Raw genomic sequence first — 19985 nt, forward strand, 5'->3', positions numbered from 1 at the left:
GTACACAGCAGGAAATTACCATTTCTATAGGTCAAAAATGATTGAATATCAATAATTTCGTATCTCTCAAGAAAGCTCAAGTCAAGGCAAACCCCAAAACAAAGAAAAAACATCTTTCTTTTCCTTGAAAGGAAAAAACAAACAAAGATGGTTTTATGAGACTCAGCAAAAGCAGGGCTTACAAATTAATAGCTATAAACATTTACATTTAAAAAGGAGAGAGATCTCAGATCAATTAACCTACCATGAGAAATGAAGAAAAAATAAAGGATTGACACACCCAAAGCAAGCACAGAAAATAAGAGATTATTGCAAAAATAAATGACACAGAGAACAGACAAGTAGAGAAATATCAACAAAATCAAAAGTTGGTTCTTTGAAGGGAACCACAAAATTGAAAACTTTATACACTGACTTGAATTACTACAATCTTACAGAAATAAAAAGGATTATAAGGAAGTATTAGGAACAATCGTATGGCAACAAATTACATAACCTAGATGAAATGGACAAATTTCTTGAAAGAAACAACAGAAATTGACTCAAGAAACAGTACATCTGACAGACCTACAATTAATGAAATCAAATTAGTGATTTAATAAGAGAGAAAAGAAAGGCCAAAAGGGCAAATTCTCTACTCAGAAAGAAAATCCCAAGTCTAGATGCTTCACTGTTAAATTCTACAAACTTTTAAAAAAAATTCTACAAACGTTTAAAAAGGAACTAACTATACTTCACAGACTCTTCCATAAAACAGAAAAGGGAACACTTCCCAACTCATTGTTTAAGACCAGTATGCCAAACCAGACAAAGACATCACAAGGAAATGACAGACCAATGTCTATGATGAAGGTAGACACAACAATTCCCAGCAAAATACTAGGCAACTAAATCTAGCAATGTATAAAAAGGATTATATGCCATGACCAAGCAAGATGCATCCCAGGCATGCAAGGTTGGTTCAGCCTATGAAAATTAATCAATGCAATGAACTTGACAAAAGGTGTTTACCAAAAATCCATAGCTACCATCATAATTAACAGCCAAAGTCTGTATACTTTCCCAACAATGTGGTTACTACATTTCCCATATTATGAAGTCCCCACCCAAATACCAATGGAGTCACTGTCCATCAGTGCAGTAAGATGCCACAGATTCACTATTTGCCTTCTCTGTGCTACAATGTTTTCCCCATGATCTCCCACACAATGCGTACTAAACATAATATCCCTCCATACCCTTCTCCCTCCCTCCCCACCTGCCCTCTCACACCCCTTCCCTTTTGGTAACCACTAGTCCCTTCTTGGAGTCTGTGAGTCTACTGCTATTTTGTTCCTTCAATTTTGCTTCATTTTTATACTCCACAAATGAGGGAAATCATTTGGCACTTGTCTTTGTCCGCCTGGCTTATTTCACTGAGCGTAATGTCTTCCAGCTCCATCCATGTTGTTGCAAATGGTAGGATTTGTTTCTTTCTTATGGATGAATAGTATTCCATTGTGTATATGTACATCTTTGTCCATTCATCTACTGATGGACACTTAGGTGGCACCCACATCTTGGCTTCTGGAAAACGTGCTGTGATAAACATAGGGATGCATATGTCTTTTTGAATCTGAGTTTATTCTTCAGGTAAACTCCAAGGAGTGGGATTCCTGGGTGAAATGATATTTTTATTTTTAGTTTTTTGAGGAACCTCCATATTCCTTACCACAATGATTGAACTAGCTTACATTCCCACCAGCAGTGTAGGAGGGTTCCCCTTTCTCCACATCCTCGCCAGCATTTGTTGTTCTTAGTCTTTTCAATGCTGGCCATCCTTACTGGTGTGACGTGATATCTCATTGTGGTTTTAATCTGCATTTCCCTGATGATTAGTGATGTGGAGCATCTTTTCAGGTGTCTGTTGGCCGCCTGAATTTCTTCTTTGGAGAACTGTCCCTTCATATACTCTGCCCATTTGTTAATTGGGTTATTTGCTTTTTGGGTGCTGAGGCATGTAAGTTTTTAATATATTTTGGATGTTAAACCCTTGTCAGATATGTCATTTACAAATATATTCTCCCATACTGTAGGATGCCTTTTTGTTCTGCTGATGGTGTCCTTTGCTGTTCAGAAACTTTTTAGTTTGACATAGTCCCATGAGTTCATTTTTGCTTTTGTTTCCCTTGCTTGAGGAGATGCGTTTAGGAAAAAGTTGCTCATGTTTATATTCAGGAGATTTTTGCCTAAGTAGTCTTCTAAGAGTTTTATGGTTTCATGACTTACATTCATGTCTTTGATCCATTTCGACTTTACTTTTGTGTATGGGGATACACAATAATCCAGTCTCATTCTCTTACATGTAGCTGTCCAGTTTTGCCGACACCAGCTATTGAAGAGGCTGTCGTTTCCCCATTGTATATCCATGGCTCCTTTATCATATATTAATTGACCATATATGCCTGGGTTTATATCTGGGCTCTCTAGTCTGTTCCATTGGTCTATGGGTCTGTTCTTGTGCCAGTACCAAATTGTCTTGATTACTGTGACTTAGTAGTAGAGCTTGAAGTTGGGGAGCACAATCCCCCCCCTTTATTCTCCCTTCTCAGGATGGCTATGGATATTCAGGGTTCCATATGAATTTTAGAACTATTTTCTCTAGTTCGTTGAAGAATGCTGTTGGTATTTTGATAGGAATTGCATTGAATCTGTGGATGGCTTTAGGCAGGATGGCCATTTTGACAATATTAATTATTTCTATCCATGAGCACAGGATGTGTTTCCATTTATTGGTATCTCCTTTAATTTCTCTTATGAGTGTCTTGTTTTCAGAGTATATAGGTCTTTCACTTCCTTGGTTAGGTTTATTCCTAGGTGTTTTATTCTTTTTGATGCAACTGTGAATGGAATTGTTTTCCTGATTTCTCTGACAGTTCATTGTTAGTGTACAGGAATGCCACAGATTTCTGCATATTAATTTTGTATCCTGCAACTTTGCTGAATTCAGATATTAGATCTAGTAGATTTGGGATGGATTCTTTAGGGTTTTTTATGTACAATATCATGTCATCTGCAACAGGGACAGTTAAACTTCTTCCTTGCCAATCTGGATGCCTTTAGTTCTTTGTGTTGTCTAATTGCCATGGCTAGGACCTCCAGTACTATGTTGAATAGAAGTGGGGAGAGTGGGCATCCTTGTCTTGTTCCCAATCTTAAAGGAAGGCTTTCAGCTTCTCGCTGTTAAGTATAATGTTGGCTATGGGTTTGTCATATACAGACTTTATTATGTTGAGGTACTTGCCCTCTATACCCATTTTGTTCAGAGTTTTTATCATGAATGAATGTTGAATTTTGTCAAATGCTTTTTCAGCATCTATGGAGATGATCATGTGGTTTTTGTGCATCTTTATGTTGATGTGGTGGAAGATGTTGATGGATTTACGAATGTTTTACCATCCTTGCATCCCTGGAATAAACCCTACTTGATCATGATGGATGATCTTTTTGAAGTATTTTTGAATTCGGTTTGCTAATGTTTTGTTGAGTATTTTTGCATCTATGTTCATCAGTGATCTTGGTCTGTAATTTTCTTTTTTTGTGGTGTCTTTGTCTGGTTTTGGTATTAGAGTGATGCTGGCCTCATAGAATAAGTTGGAAGTATTCTCTCTTCTTCTACTCTTTTGAAAACTTTAGGGAGGATGGGTATTAGGTCTTCACTAAATGTTTCATAAAATTCAGCGGTGAAGCCATCTGGTCCAGGTGATTTATTCTTAGGTAGTTTTTTTATTATGAGTTCAATTTCATTGCTGGTAATTGGTCTGTTCAGATTTTCTGTTTCTTTCTGGGTCAGCCTTGGAAGGTTGTATTTTTCTAGAAAGTTGTCCACTTCTTCTAGGTTATCCAGTTTGTTAGCATATAATTTTTCATAGTATTCTCTAATAATTCTTTGTATTTTGGTGGTGTCCATAGTGATTTTTCCTTTCTCATTTCTGATTCTTTTTATGTGAGTAGACTCTCTTTTTTTCTTGATAAATCTGGCTAAGGGTTTATCTGTTTTGTTTATTTTCTTGAAGAACCAGCTCCTGCTTTCATTGATTCTATTGTTTTATTCTTCTCGATTTTTTATTTATTTCTGCTTTAATCTTTATTATGTCCCTCCTTCTCCTGACTTCGCGTGTCCTTTATTCTTCTTTTTCTAGTTTCATTAATTGTGAGTTCAGACTGCTCGTATGGGATTATCCTTCTTTCCTGAGGTAGGACTGTATTGCAATATACTTTCCTCTCAGCACAGCTTTCGCTGCATCCCACAGATTTTGCGGTGTTGAATTACTGTTGTCATTTGTCTCCATATACTGCTTGATCTGTTTTTATTTGGTCATTGATCCACTGGTTATTTACGAGCATGTTGTGAAGCCTCCATGTGTTTGTGGGGTTTTTCATTTTCTTTGCATAATTTATTTCTAGTTTCATACCTTTATGGTCTGAGAAACTGGTTGGTACAATTTCAATCTTTTTGAATTTACCGAGGCTCCTTTTATGGCCTAGTATATGATCTATTCTTGAAAATGTTCCATGTGCACTTGAGAAGAATGTGTATTCTGTTGCTTTTGGGTATAGAGTTCTGTAGATGTCTGTTAGGGCCGTCTGTTCTAACATGCTGTTCAGTGCCTCTGTCTCCTTACTTATTTTCTGTCTGGTTGATCTGTCCTTCAGAATGAATGGAGTGTTGAAGTCTCCTAGAATGAATGCATTGCATTGTATTTCCCCATTTAATTCTGTTAGTACTTGTTTCACATATGTAGGGGCTCCTGTGTTGGGCACATATATATTTCTAATGGTTATATCTTCTTGTTGGATTGACCCTTTTATCATTATGTAATGTCCTTCTTTGTCTCTTGTGACTTTGTTTTGAAGTCTATTTTGGGTGATATAAGTACTGTAATTCCTGCTTTTTTCTCCCTGTTAGTTGCATGAAATATCTTTTTCCATCCCTTCACTTTTAGTCTGTGAATGTCTTTGGGTTTAACGTGAGTCTCTTGTAGGCAGCATATAGATGGGTCTTATTTTTTTATCCATTCAGTAACTCTATGTCCTTTGATTGGTGCATTCAGTCCATTTACATTTAGGGTGAATATCGATCGGTATGTACTTATTGCCATTGCAGGCTTTAGATTCGTGGTTACCAAAGGTTCAAGGCTAACTTCCTTACTATCTAAGAATCTAGCTTAACTCACTTAATATGCTATTACGAAAAAATCTAAAGGGTCTTTTTCTCCTCCTTTTTCTTCTTCCTCCATTTCTTATATATTAGGTATCATATTTTGTACTCTTTGTCTATCCCTGTTCACTTGTTCTGACTATAAATTAACCTAAATCTGTAACAGAAAGATAACTCTAAACTCCCACATTTGGAAGTTAAGAAATACTTCTGAAGTATGCATGGGTCAAAGATGAAATCCAAGTAGAAATTTGAAAATATTCTAAAATAAATGACAATGAAAATATGTATCAAACTTGTGGGGGGGGTAAAAAAACTTGTGGGGTGCAACTAAGCTATGACTAGTGCCTGATACCAAAACCTGTCAAAGGGAAAATTGTAGGTCATTCTCACTCATGAACATAGAAGGAAAAAAATCCTAATAAAAAAATTAGTGAATGAAATTTAGCAATCTATAAAAAGGATGAAATTTTGTGTGAGAAATTCAGATTTGGCTTAATATTTGATAATTTTATTCAATGTAACTCATCACAATAACATAAAGGAGAACAATTAATATGAACATCTCAATGCAAAAGAAACATTTTCATAGAATTCAACATTGGAAAATCAGAAGTGAACTAAACAATATCTACAGAAAACCTTCAGCAAACATTGTACTTAATGGTGGATTGTTCAAGGTTTTCCCTTGGAGATCAGTAACATGCCACTTCAATTCACTGTACTAGAGGTTGCATGCAGCACAGGCAAAAAAAGGAAATGAAAGATGTAAGATTGGAAAGGATAAAGGCTTCATATGCAGTATGATATTTGCAGATGACTGTATACACATACAATCCAAAAGAACCTAACAATAAAGTATTAAAATATATGAGCAATATTAAATACAGGAGGAATATTAAAAAATCAATGTTTTTATATCTACAGTTAGAAAATGCAAGTTTAAAAACACCTTTTATAATAGCATCAAAAAATGCTAAATGTCAAGGCATAAACCTAACAAAAGTTATGTAAGACCACTACATAGAAAACTGTAAAACATATCAAGAGTGATTAAGGAAGTCCAACCCAAAAAAATGATGGGGGAGGGTGGGAAGAGGCAGGGTAAGAGAGAATTAATGTACTGTATTCAATAGGTTGAATGCAATCCCATTCAAAATGTAAAATTGTACATGCTCATTCTAAAATGTATACGGAAATGGCAAAGGGCCAAGAAGAGCCAAGGAAATCTTAAGATGGAGTAGGAGAAACTACTCTTATTCAATATACTGTAGCCAAAATCAACATATGCAAAGTTACAGAAAATAAGAAAATATTGTATTGATACAAGGATATAATGTAACAGACATGAAATCAAACAGTACAGAGCACTGGCGGGAATAAAAGAGACTTTTAAACAAATAATGTTGGGTCAACTAGATATATGTATGGAAAAGCTCACACCACACCCAAAAATAAATTACAACCACAGCAAATATTACATGTGAAAGGCAAAACAATAAAGCTTCTAGAAGATAAACAAACTATCTTCATGACTTTAGAGGAAATTTCTTAAACAGAATTTAAAAAGCACTAACCATAAATAAAAACAGCGATACAATGCACTGTATTAAAATTAAGTACTTCTGTTCACCCAATGATCTTTTTGGAGACTAAAAAGGCAAGCAACCAAATGAGAGAAAATATCTGCAAAACATCACAGCAAAAGGCTCTTATCTAGGAAATGAAAAGAACATTTAAAAAAAAAAAGGTAAAAGAAAAAACCCAGATAAAAAATGTGCAAAAGATTTAAACAGGCAATCTACAAAAGGGGATGTCCAAATGACCACTAACTTCTGAAAATGTGCTTAACCTCATTAGTTACCAGGGAAATACAAACTAAAACCATAATGAGATACCACTGCACACATACTAGAATGGCTAAAATTAAAAAGACTTGCAACACCATTGGTTAGCAAGAACATGCAACCAGAGGAACTCATATACACTGCTGGTGTCTGAGTGTAAATTAGTACAACCATTTGCTGAACTGTTCAGTAATAGCTACTGATGCTGAACTTATATATATCCTACAATCCAGCAATTCTACTTCTAAGTCTATACCCAAAAGAAACTGTGCATATACACATCAAGAGGCATGTACAAAAGTGTTCATATAAACATTATTCATAATATGCAAAAAATGGAAAAATCCCAAATACTCATCAAAAGTAGAATGAATTGTGGTTTGCTAATATAACAGAATTTTACAGAGCAAAGAAAATGAACTATAGCTTCACCATCATCATGGATGAATGTAACAATGTTGACTGACAGATGGTAGACTCAGTACATACAGTTTGATTCTATATACAAAGCATAAAAACTAGCACAACTAAATGCAATGTTAGAAGTCAGGCTAGTAATTTCGTTTGGAGAGAAAGGAGTAGAGTAGTTAGCAGGGAGTACAGAGGTAATCTGGTAGCTGCTACATAGTTGCTGGCTTTATTATTGTTCATTGAACTGTACATTTACTTTTTGTGCATTCTTATTTTTGTGTTCTATTTCAACACAGAAAGTTCTTTTAAATGCCTGAAACAAAATAATCTTTATGTATTAATTATGAAAGACTCTATGACACATTTTCAAGTGAAAAAAGTTTGATGCACAATAGTATGTATAATATAATACCACTTGTGTAAAGGAAAAAGATAGATACATTTCCTTTTCTGAGTTTAAAATGTCTCTAGAGGGATACACAAGTAATCAATGGCCATTGTTGCCTTTGGAGTAAATTGGAGGGTGCTAGCAGAGGTGGTAATGGGCTGTTTGCTAGGGAGACTTAATTTCCTCTTATAACCCTTTTGTACATGTGTATATATTGTCTACTCAAAACACATTATTACCTCTGGTGGGGACGGACTGATGTGAAAGGAGCATTAACTATTGGTAATTTCTTAAATTTGATGGTAGGTAGATGGTTATGGTGGTATAGCTTTTTGTAGGTCAAATATTTAGTAATAAATTTTTTCAAAAAGATAAGTATCTGCATAATGGCACACTGTGGACGCTCAATAAATAGGGATACCCTACTCCCAACATATCTAAACTTACCTCCAACCTATTTTCCATAAAACCATTTCACTTTCTCTCTCCTGTCTTCTAATAATGGTCACTTTCTCAGCGGTGTTCTTAGTGCCATAGATATCTCTGCTACTCTGTTCAAATTCTACCGATTAGAACGAACCAACTCAACTCTCAGCTATTCCATGAAGCTCTCCAAAGCAATCATAGCCCAAACTTCATGGGAGAGAAAATGTCTTTTAAAAACAGGAAGACCCTAAGAGAACATTTAGTGCAATCATTTTATAGAGGGGGTTAATGTCAGGTAATAGACACAACTTTTTTATAGTTACTATGTATTTTAATGTATATCTACACAAAGTGCCCAGCACAATGAGTAAAAAAACTTTCATCAATGCATATCATAGTAAAATTTTAGAAAAGCAGAGAGAGATGATCCTAAAAGCTTTCAGGGGGTGAAAGGTGGGAAAATAGGTAATGTACAAAGGACTGGGAATCAGAACAGAACCTCTCAACAGTTACACTGAAAGCTTAAAGACAGTGAATAACACCATTAAAAATTTAAGGGAAAAATAACTTCCACTTAGAATTCTATACCCAGCTAAAATAAACAAGTGGAAAAATAAAAGATATTTTCAGATATGCAACCTTAAAAACAAAAGTTACTTCCCTGTAGTCTTTCTTAGGAGGCTACAGAATGTACTCCAAGAAAAAGGAACACAGGATTAAAGGAGCCAGGATCTAAAACATGAGAAAAAGAAATAAAATGCTCTGAATTTGATGAAGGGAAATCCCAAGAATTCAGCTGTAGAGCTGTCCTAGTGAATAACTAGATTGAGGAGGAAGAGGATACTAAGAAGGGTTACTTTTTTCTTAAAAAAAAAAAAAAAGTTTTAGAATTTGGGAATAAATTGTAAGTACACAAAAAGCATGGCAAATTGTAAAAGGATGATTATTCTAGGGAAAGAAGCCAGACTCAATGGCTACATATGGTATGATTCCATTTCCATGACAGTCTGCAAAAGGGCATAAGAGGAGGACAGTAAACAGATGAGCAGTCACCAGAGGATGGGGGGTTGGCCACTATGAGGGAATTTTCTATATCCTAGCTGTAGTGGTGGATTTGACAACCATATGTGTTTGTCAAAGCTTACAGAACTATACACTAAAAAAGGTGACTTATATTACATCTCAATTTAAAAAATAGGGGGAAAGGGTAGCTTTTAACTTTAAGAAAAACAAAAAATTATACAAGACAAACATAACAGTTGTATACTCTATGGCTCTACTGTAAACAATTATATCATTATGTAAATATTTAACACCAACAGCCAAAACTGTGACATAACTACATTAGTAGAATGATGGAGACAAAATACATAAATTAAATCCTACTAGAGGAAGAAAGCAGACAACATCTAAACAACTTCAGAAGTCAAGGAACAGCCTTACAGGCATGTTATTTAGAAATACTGGCTGTCCGGTTTCTTGGACCCTTCCCCTGAAGAAGACATAGCGACAGCATGACAGCGGTTGCCTGGGGAGGGGGGAACTTCAGGGTGAAAAGTGGGGCAGGTACTGTTTTTTGTTACAAGGCTCATGATATCTAGAGATCCTCCTAATTAAATTTCAAATATTCAACTTCACAAAGAATTTCTTATATTACCTCTACATTGTCTTACAAGGTAAACTCTCATTTAAAAATAATCATTTGGATTCTGTTTTCCTTGTGAACAGCTGAATAATGTGATGAAAGAGCCAGTCATGTTCAAAGCTGAATTACTGCAGGTGTTGTACGGGTGTTTTTGTCCTGGAGTACTTGCGGTTTGACAGTTTACAGCAGTGATAATCTCTCACATGCTGCCTAAGCTGTCAAACTGTTAAGCAAATATGACATCTCCAGTTTTCATTGACTTACTGTCTTTACTGCTTTTCTTTTTAAATAATTAAAGGCTGAATTCCATAGACATAAATGTGTATCTTATTTGTGTAGTCCTAAGTGTAAGCTATCTAATGTAATGCCCCAAAATTCAAATTAATTGCAACAGTATCTTAAAGACTAATTAAGGAAGATTAAATACCATGTTGGGTTATTCTAATAAATGTTAACCAATGCATACCTGTGTGCACTTTAGTGGAATTTGTTTTGTTTTGATATACTTAAGAGTAAATTTTATGGTTTGTGAATATAAAAACTTCCTGCTAAGATTAATGGTATTTATATTTTGAATTTATGAAAATATATCCTATCTTTTCTTTATCAAATTACACTTGACAGGCAAGGCAAGATTTTATTTGATTTAAATCCCTAGGTTTTACAAATATCGATGCCTAAAATGAGGCTTAAATAGGTAGTACCTACTGAAATTATGGAAAAAAAGAAAGAGGACAAGCTAAAAAAAAAATTTGAAGTAACAGGTGGAATTCAGATGCCAATAAGCATGCAATTGGCAGCAACTGGGAAACAGAGTGAGGATGTTATAACCTAGCTTGTCCCCAGATGGCCAGACTGAAGGAGTATCTCAAACTGAAGGTCATGACCTGTGAGTTACTCTGGCCTGAATGTAGGGTTTGCCTGGTCTATCCCTTCCCTCCACTCCTGCTGGTCATGCAGGGTCTTGTGCACCCATGGTTCAGATATGGATTTGATTCTAACTGGGATGGGATGCCTCTGAAGGGCTTTAAGCAACAGATTTACAAGATGTGATTTGCGTTAAGGATCCAATGTGCTGATAAATGTGAACAGGCTTTGTAAACGCTGAAGTATCATACCAGCATATTTTATTACCTTGATAGAAGGTAAACTGAAAGGGAGGAATGAAAATAAGGCACACTAAAATCCAAGTAGGGCAGGCCCATTCTAAACCATGTGGCTAGAGCCTTCTCCCAGGAATCTCGTCTCATTACGGAAAATGGGGAAAACTTGGGGAAGATCAAGTTTGATGGAAGAGACATCAGGAATTTTATTTGACATATTAAGTTGGAGAATGCCATTAGACATCTAAGTGGAGATGCTGAGAAGGTATTTGGACATACCCATTTGGAGCTAAAAGGAGAAATCAGGATGCAAATACACATTTAGGATCCATCAGAATACAGAGTATTACTCGCTAATCTTCATAGCATTCTTATTATGCTTTAGACCCCATTTTAAGTGCTTTATACATATAAATCCACTTGGTCCTTACCATAACCTTAGCAGGTTATTCTTATTTTACAAATTAAGAAACTGAGGAATAAAGAGATTAAGTAACTAGCCCAAAGACACACAGCAAGTATATACCAGAGCTGGGATTCAAACCTAGGTAATCTGACGCCAGAATTCTTTGGACCATTTAAGCCATTGGACGGTTTGCAGAGACAGGACTGAGAAAGAAGAATACCGAGCCCTTACATACAGTATTACAATTTAAACTATTTCCAGAGTCCTGGGTATCAAGTACCTGGTGCTGTTTCAGGCTCTGCAGACACAAAGAAAAATAAGACAAAGATCCTCAAGAAGCCCAGTCTAATAGCTATGAGCTGACAGTAACTATTTACTGAGCATCTGTTACATGCCACACACTGGCCAAGCTTTTCAGACATGTTTCACTTAATCCTCCTAACAGCCATATGAGTTAGATGTTATTGATGTTTTAGAAAAAGGGAACTAAGGTTCAAAAAGAATGTAGCCTAGGTCACTCAGCTAGTGACAGGACTAGGCTTCAATCCAGGTCCATCTTGCTTCAAACTCTGGTCTTTTCCAAAGAAATCCTGTTACATGCTACAGTGTGGATGAACCTTGAGGACATTATGCTAAGTGAAATAAGTCAGACATAAAAGGACAAGTACTGCATCATTTCCACTTATATGAGGTACCTAGAGTAGTCAAATTCATAGAAACAAGAAAGTAGAATGGTGGTCACAAGGGGCCAGGAGGAGAGAGAAAAGGGTAGTTGTTGTTTTTAAATGGGTTTAGTTTCTGATTTGCAAGATAAAAAAATCCTGGAGATCTGTTTCACAATAATGTGAATATGCTTAACACTACTGAACTGCTTTCACTTAAAAAAGGGTCAAGATGGTAAATTTTATGTGTTTACCACAACTAAGAAATAATTTTTAAAAATGGGTCTTTCCCATGATTGCACACGCCATAAGAATACACTTACTGTGCTATGGAAATACCTGTGAGGAAATAATTTATTCTGCAGTGGGCAGTGGGGGCAAGGGCAAGGAAAGTAACAAAAGTCACATCTGAACAATGAAGACCCCCACTTCGTCCTCATCATAGTTCTGGCAAGGTACCTCTATTTCAACCTCTGAAATAGCTCCCACACGTGTATGCAACTACTTATCACCACAATTACCAGCCTAAACCAGGCTCAACGATATTCCAGTACCCTTCTGTCTGGTGAGCTTCTCCATTGTCCCCACATTCTAAGTCATCCAGCACTGGAAACAAGCGTCCTAAATTGCCTCATTCGTTAGTATGCTGAAGCATTTCTGCGGCTCCCTATGACTTCAGAACACAGAAGATGGTCAAGATGGGTGTTTAGGAGCAAATTACCTAACTTTTCTGAGCCTCAGTTTCCTCATTTGTGTTGAGAGATGAGTCTTGACACCTGATTCAAAAGACTGATTAAATAAAGATGCTGTATTATTTATCCAAAGTATGTGCTCAGTAAAAGTGAGTGAGTTACCTTTCTGCCTGTCCCTACATACCCAGCTCAGTAAGGTATTTTGGTTTACAAAAGGACCGAGCAAATATTTGCAGAATCTTATGGCAGACAGAGAAGACTACAGAGGGTAAATGTTGCTCTCTCTGATTATCTGATGTCCAGGAAAATACTGCTCACCCAGAACTGCTTCTTCATCTGTAACCAACCACACATACAACACCTGGGTTTTATCTTTTATTCTGTCCTTTGAATCATATGAGTAATATTATAATGGTTCAAAATTAAGTTTATACGTATAAAGTTAAACTCTGGAAAGCCTCACTCCTATTCTCTTCCCCATCTACCCAATTTCCACCCACTTGCGCCAACCACTTTATTAGTTTCTTGTGTATCCTTCAAAAGTTTCTTTACGCAAAAGCTCTTTAGATTCAGTTAATGTTTTACAGGTGTGTTTGCAACATAAATTCTGGGAACATGGAGGAGGAGCAGCATCCTAGGTCTTACCACCCTGCCTTACCCTCATTCATTCAAGGAAATACTAATCATACATTAGGCACTATTGTAACACAGTTACCAAATATAGCATTAATATTAACTGATTACCTGTCAGCCCTTACTATGCACCAAAAATGCACTTAATGCTTTACACAATTGTCTCCTTGAATCCTCACAATACCATAAGAACTAGGTTACTAATTATCATCTCTAGTTTACAAATGAGAAAACTGAGGCACAGAAGGGTAACCTGCCCAAGCAAGACTGAGCCGGGCTTTGTATCCTGGCCTGACTCTATAAAGTCGTCGCTCTTAACCACGACGCTCTCCATCGGCAAACAGTCCCTGCACCCGCTGGAGCTCAGCCTAACGTGGGATACGGGGGAGAAAAAAGGATAAACAAAGAAATATGTAATTATAGACCAAAAAAGTAATGTAAACGAAACGAGTTCAAGGCTGTGACTGAATAACAATGGGGACCTACTTTAGAAGTGGGGGTGGGGGAGTGTCAAGGAAAGGCCTGAGGGAATGACATTTATGATAAGCTTGGGAACCCTTTGGGGGGGCTTCAGAGATGACCCACAGCCCAATTTTCCAGGGAGAAACTCGAGGTCCGGAGAGACTAAAGCAAACTCGCCCTGGGTCTCCCAGACGTGTAGACGTGGCGCAGGGAAGGGAGGATCCAGGAGCTGGGCCCTGGGCTCGAACACGCATCAATGCCCAGTGCAGCCCAGCCCCGTTCGGCCCCTAACCAGGGGCCTCCAGCTGGCTGCTGCCCACCAACCTGCTGCGACTGACAGGGTGCAGACAGCCCACAGGGTGTCCGCGCGGCCCGCCAAGAGGGGTCGAGCCCGGACTGCGACGGCCTGGAAAGGCCTCTACCCCGGCCCTTCTCCTGCTCCCGCCGGTCCGCCCCGCCCCGCCCCTTCGGGCCGGCTTCGTACCTGCACGGCCCGGACCAGGCCCCTGCCGGTCAGCTGGTCCTGCCGCAGCTGCAGCAGAATATTGCCGGGCCGCGGCCGGCCGCCCCATCCGCCCCAAGCCGCCACCGTTGCTGCCGCCCTTCGTCCTCGGCCGGCCCCAGACCCAGGAGCCGCCGGAGCCGCCGCCATATCTCCTCCTCCGACAAACAGGAAGCAAGCGGCCCCGGGGCCGCGGAGATTTCTACGGGGTGGCGGAGGGGGTCCCCGCAGCGCCCCCAGTGGGTCGACGGCGGAGGCGCAAGCCGCGTGGCAGGACTGGGAGCGCCGCGCGAGGGCTGCTGGGAGGTGTAGTCTTGCCCTGAGGCTGGTCAGGTGCGAAAGAGCAATGTGGCGTTTCTTGTGCCACTTGTTTTTCGGGCCCCTCGGTTCATCAGTCGGCGAGGTCCCCTGAGGTCGAAGACGAATCCCTGCTTACGCACTCTCCTATTTCTTGCCTGTTTGGGAGATGACAAGCCACCTGCCCAGGAAAAGATCCGAGGATCCAGGCTGGGAATCTGGTTGCGGGCTCTGATGCCTGCCTGCCTCTCTCTGCCGGTGACTCACCCCGGACCTAAACTCTCTGCCACTCAATTTCATTAGTTCATACAGTCAGTAGTTCCTGGGAGCCTACTCAGAGAGTAAATAATGCCTAGAGGCCTGCTCCGCACCTGGCACAGAATGGGTCACTGAGAATACAGTGGTGAGCGGAACAGACTAACTAGGTCTCTGTTTTGGAATGCAGATTCTTGGGGAAGACAGCAAATCCATGCACAAATAAACTCACAATAACAAACTGGATGAACTGTGTAACTGGATAGGTTGTTGTGAACGGAAGAGAAAGGGACTGGTAAATTGTGACATAATATTCTCTGTCGGAGGAACTTTGTCCTTATTTCTCCCCGCCAGATAGTGGGTACTCTCCACTCTGAGCCCGCGAAATCATTATTCTGGCCAACTTCGATGGCGAGATCGGGCTGCCTCCTCCCCTATTCCCTTCCCAGGAGGGTCTTGTAACGTAACTGAGAGGAGTGCCATCTGTGATGTGGTACGGAACAGAGGAGATTATGTTTCATAATTTATTGCCCAAACCAGAACACTGTCAAGAATAAAAGGACACTGTTAATAATAACACCGGGATACCAGGTGTATAAAGGAATTGGAATTATGTTCTCCATCCATGCTCATCTAAAAGGAGTGGTCTTCATTCACCTTCAGCAAATTGTTGCTGAATCTTCTAGTTTTTTCAGAAAAGTAGAAAAAAACAAAAATGGGTTTTTATGTGAAATTTCCCAATTTTGAAAATTCAGTGGGCCCGATCAAACCCTCTCTGTTTGTGACTCCTGGAACAGGAAGACCAGGAACAGACCCATGTATACACAGAAGTTTAGCATGTGCTAAGGAAGATAGTTCACATTAATAGGGAAAGGGGAAAAAAAACAGGTCTCTAACTTCACATCAAAGGCATAAATGAATCTCAGACATATTAAAAGCTATATATAGCAAAATCAAAGTATAGCTCTAAAACTGGATTGTGGTGATGGTTATACAACTTTGTTTACTAAAAATCATCAGACTGTGTACTCAAAATGGGTGAATTTCATGATATACCATAAATTATATCTCAACAAAGCTTAAAAATAAAAGAAGAAAAATAGTAGAAGTGAATCTATGAGAATACTTTTTTGATTGGGGGGAAGAAAAGTTCTTCTCAGTTATAAAACACAGAGGTCATGAATAGGAAAAACTGACAAGTTTGACCTCAACAACATTAAAACTTTCTGTACAAGACACTTAAACAACTATAAAAGTGAAATATTCTGGGAAAGAGTCAATATCCAGGATTTATGAAGAACTTGCTGTGCCCTCTGACTGAAGTTCTCATCCCCAGGAAGTTTTTTGAATGGTTTGATTCCCCATGTGCTCCACATTTCTGTTCAAAGAGAGACCTTCCCTGACTATCCCTATAAAATGGCATTCCTTACACTCTCCATCTTACTACCCACTTTGTTTTTCTACCGCTATCTCCATCTGATGTATAGTTGCTTACTTACTGCACCCCTAATGCTGAATAGGGTATAATTTGGGACTGATTTGCTCACTGCTGAACTTATTTCCAATACCTAGAATAGTACTTGGCACACAGTAGGTGATCAAATGTTTGTTTATTGGCTCAAAGAATTAATGAACAGATGCATGAACTCCCTGCAGAATGCAAGGAAAAGCCAAACAAACCAATAGGAAAAAAAAAAAAGAACTGGCAATTCATGAAAGTAAAATAACTGGCCAGTAAATATGTAAAAAGACACCTATCCTCAATTGTACTCATAGTAGAATGCTGACAGTGAGACCATAAATTGATATGCCTTTCTGGAAAGCAATTTTCTTAGCAATGTGAATTAGGTCATAAAGAAACCCACCTTTTTACTCATTAAATTCCTTCTTTAGGAACCTTTCCTAATGATATTATTTCATATGATGATTTACATATACAAATGCTTGTTATTGTATTATTTGTGATAGCAAAAATAGAAACAATGTGACCAAAATGGGCTGGTGTTTAAATAAATTCTAGTATTTCAATAAAATGGAATATTTGATCATTATTTACAAAATAAAATAAAAATACTAAGATTTCAAATAAAATTAAACATGCATATCTGTTGATCTGCTTCCAGGAATTTATGTTTTAGCAACTAAACAAACATACCAAGACGTATTACTAAAATATTCAGCAAGGTATTTATATATCAAAATATTGGAAACCATCTAAATATCCATTAATAGGTGACTGGTTAAATGAATCATGGTTCATCTATATAATAGAATGCTATGTAATCACTTAAAGGAACAGGATACACACACACACACACACACACACACTTTCATGGAAAGATGTTCATGACACAGTTAAGTGAAAAAAGCTCATGGAAGACTATTATTTATCATGTGATCACATTTGTGTAAAAAAGTATCTACTTACATAAATGTATATATACATTACAAATCTGGAAGATTATGCACAAAATAGTTAAAAGTAATTATCACTGGGGAATGGAATTAGGAGATGGGGAAAAAATGTTCATTTTCCTAACTTAAACACTATTATTTGCATTTTACTATGAGCACATATAACTTTAAAATTTTTTTAATAAAAAATTTTTAATTATGCATCTATAATTGGATATTTCTATTGGATCTTTTGATCTCACCACACATTGTTGAAAGAAAATAAAGTTATAAAGGAATAGGTATCTTATAATCTCATAATGTACAATTAGACATTTCTACTCTATGTGGTTATATGCACAGAATTACCTGAAAGAAATTCATCAAAAATGTCAGCTGTGGACCACTTCAGCATTTTATTAAAAATGATAATAATAAAGAGAGAAATGTGGTATCCACATGTAAATCAAGTATAAAAATCAAATGAGTCTTCATATTTGAACCGACTGTTTATAGTTCATAATGCATGAGCAAAACCGAAAGTTTCTGTGATGACTGCCCTTGTACTGTTCACCATGTAACTTATTCACTATGTAAGAATTTGTTCTCCATGTAAGAACTTGTTCGTTATGCTTCAGAAGATTGGAGACTGACGAAAATTAGGCTTGGGGTGGATTAATGATTGTGCATTGAGCATTGACTCCCCTATACAGAATTTTATTGTTGTTAACAACCATTTGATCAATAAATATGAGAGATGCCCTCACACACAAAAAAAAGTACACACTTCCAATCGTAAAATAAATAAGTAACCGGGATGTAATGTATAGCATAAGGAATATAGTCAAAATATTGTAACAACTTGGTATGGTGATTGCTGGTACCTAGAATTATCATGTATGTAAATGTTGAATCACTGTGTTGTACACCTGAAACTAATGTAATACTGTGCGTCAACTACCCTTCAATAAAAAATAATGATCTACAAAAAAAAAAAATGTCAGCTGTGGTTATCACAACGTAGACAGATTTCACGTGATGTTTAAATTAGTAATGTTTTTGTACAAACCATGAATCATTTTTACACTCAAGAGAAAAAAAGGTTTTTAATGTTAGAAATTAAGAAAAAGAGAGGGCACTTCCAGGGATACAATGCTGGACATTGATGAGCTGTCTGGGCTCACAGCCCCGGATTCCTTCCAGAACTCCTCCTAGAAGCATGTGATGGAGAATACTGACACCCTTGTCACAAGCAGACGGGATCCTGAAATTCACAGTGCAAACGATCCCTCAGGTTTCCCAGGGCTCCCATCACGCTGGGGACTAGTCTTCCCACCTCAGCTCTAACCCAGCTACAAATGTCACCTACCAACCGTAAATTTGTACCTTCCTCAGTCCAGCCTGGCCCAATCATCCCCCAAAGCTGGCTATTCCCTAAGTCGAAAATGATCACATAAGATTCAGTCTTTACGGTCACTGTAAGTATCCAGAAATCTCTGAATAAAGGCACTCTGTCCTCTTTATCTCTGTTCGCTGGCTTTTCCACGGAAACCACATGAGTATTTTTCACCACTAGAGGGCGCAGTACTCCTCCCAAAGAGTCCAGTTGTCAATTTGGGTCAGCGTTAGAAAAAATGAAGCTCCTAATTTTTTTCACAGTAATTCCAAATGGCTCAACCAAACATGCTGATGTTACTCAGAAAATATTACTTCTTGTAAATGAGCTACAAGCTCTTCTCAGTTGGGCAGATGGATTTTTTTTGCGGCAATTTTTTAAGTCATATTTTTTAAATCATAGAGAAGTAATTTTAATCAAAGCAACTGGTGCAGTTGTTTTAGACCATAGAAACAGCTGTCCCATGTAACCATGCACCATCCTGTGAAAAATGATATTTTTTATGTTACATTTCTAATATACAACCTCTCAATGATTTGTTTCAAAAACGTTTGTTGAGTACCATCTTATGTGCCAGGAACTGGTGTAGGTGCTAGAGATACATGTTAAAAGAAACTGAAGTCTCCGCTCTCATGAAGCTTATGCTCTTGTATAGGACTCACCCTTTTTTGAGTACTCACCATTGACCAAGCACTTCATTTGCACTCCCTTATTTCCCTCAGCTTTTTGGGGAAAAATTTTCAAATCTACAGAAAAATTGAAAGAATAATACTGTGAACACTCATATATCCTTTGCTTAGACTCACCAACTATGAACATTGTCTTTTTTTAAAATAGTTGATATACAATATAACACATTTTATTGTTTCTCTCCCTATCTGCATATATATATATATATATACACACACACACAAACACATATATCAAATTTTTTGCTAAACCATTTGAAAATAAATTTCAGAAATCACGTTTCACCCCAATATCTCAGCACATATCTCCCAAGAACAAGGACGTGCTCCTAATAACAACACTGCCACACCCAAGAAATTTAATATTGATAGAGTATTTATTACCTTATAGTCCATTTGTAAATATTACAATTGCCCTCAGAATGTCCCTTTTCCCCCCAATCCAGGATTCAATCAAGGATCATGCATTATTTCTTAATTCCATGTCTCTTTATTTTTGTTTAAGCTGGAAGAGTCCCCTCATTTTTTTACCTTCCATGGCATTGACAGTTTTTAAGATTCCTGATCAACTTTGCTG

General features: G+C 37.6%; 1 protein-coding gene across 2 annotated transcripts in view; it reads right to left on the bottom strand.

Moving 5' to 3' along the window:
- The window catches only part of TRPC4AP (transient receptor potential cation channel subfamily C member 4 associated protein), a 96166-nt gene extending 81571 nt beyond the window's left edge, over positions 1-14595 (bottom strand). Inside the window, exon 1 of one of the 2 annotated variants that reach the window (XM_036902486.2) lies at positions 14360-14595. In XM_036902486.2, coding sequence (XP_036758381.1) covers positions 14360-14527 — 168 coding nt within the window. In that variant the 5' untranslated portion in view covers positions 14528-14595. The remainder of the gene's footprint in view (positions 1-14359) is intronic. The other variant, XM_036902488.2, reaches the window with a different exon arrangement.
- Positions 14596-19985: the final 5390 nt, after the last annotated feature.

Source organism: Manis pentadactyla, chromosome 5 (assembly GCF_030020395.1).
Source record: "Manis pentadactyla isolate mManPen7 chromosome 5, mManPen7.hap1, whole genome shotgun sequence".
Classification (NCBI taxonomy): Eukaryota; Metazoa; Chordata; class Mammalia; order Pholidota; family Manidae; genus Manis; species Manis pentadactyla.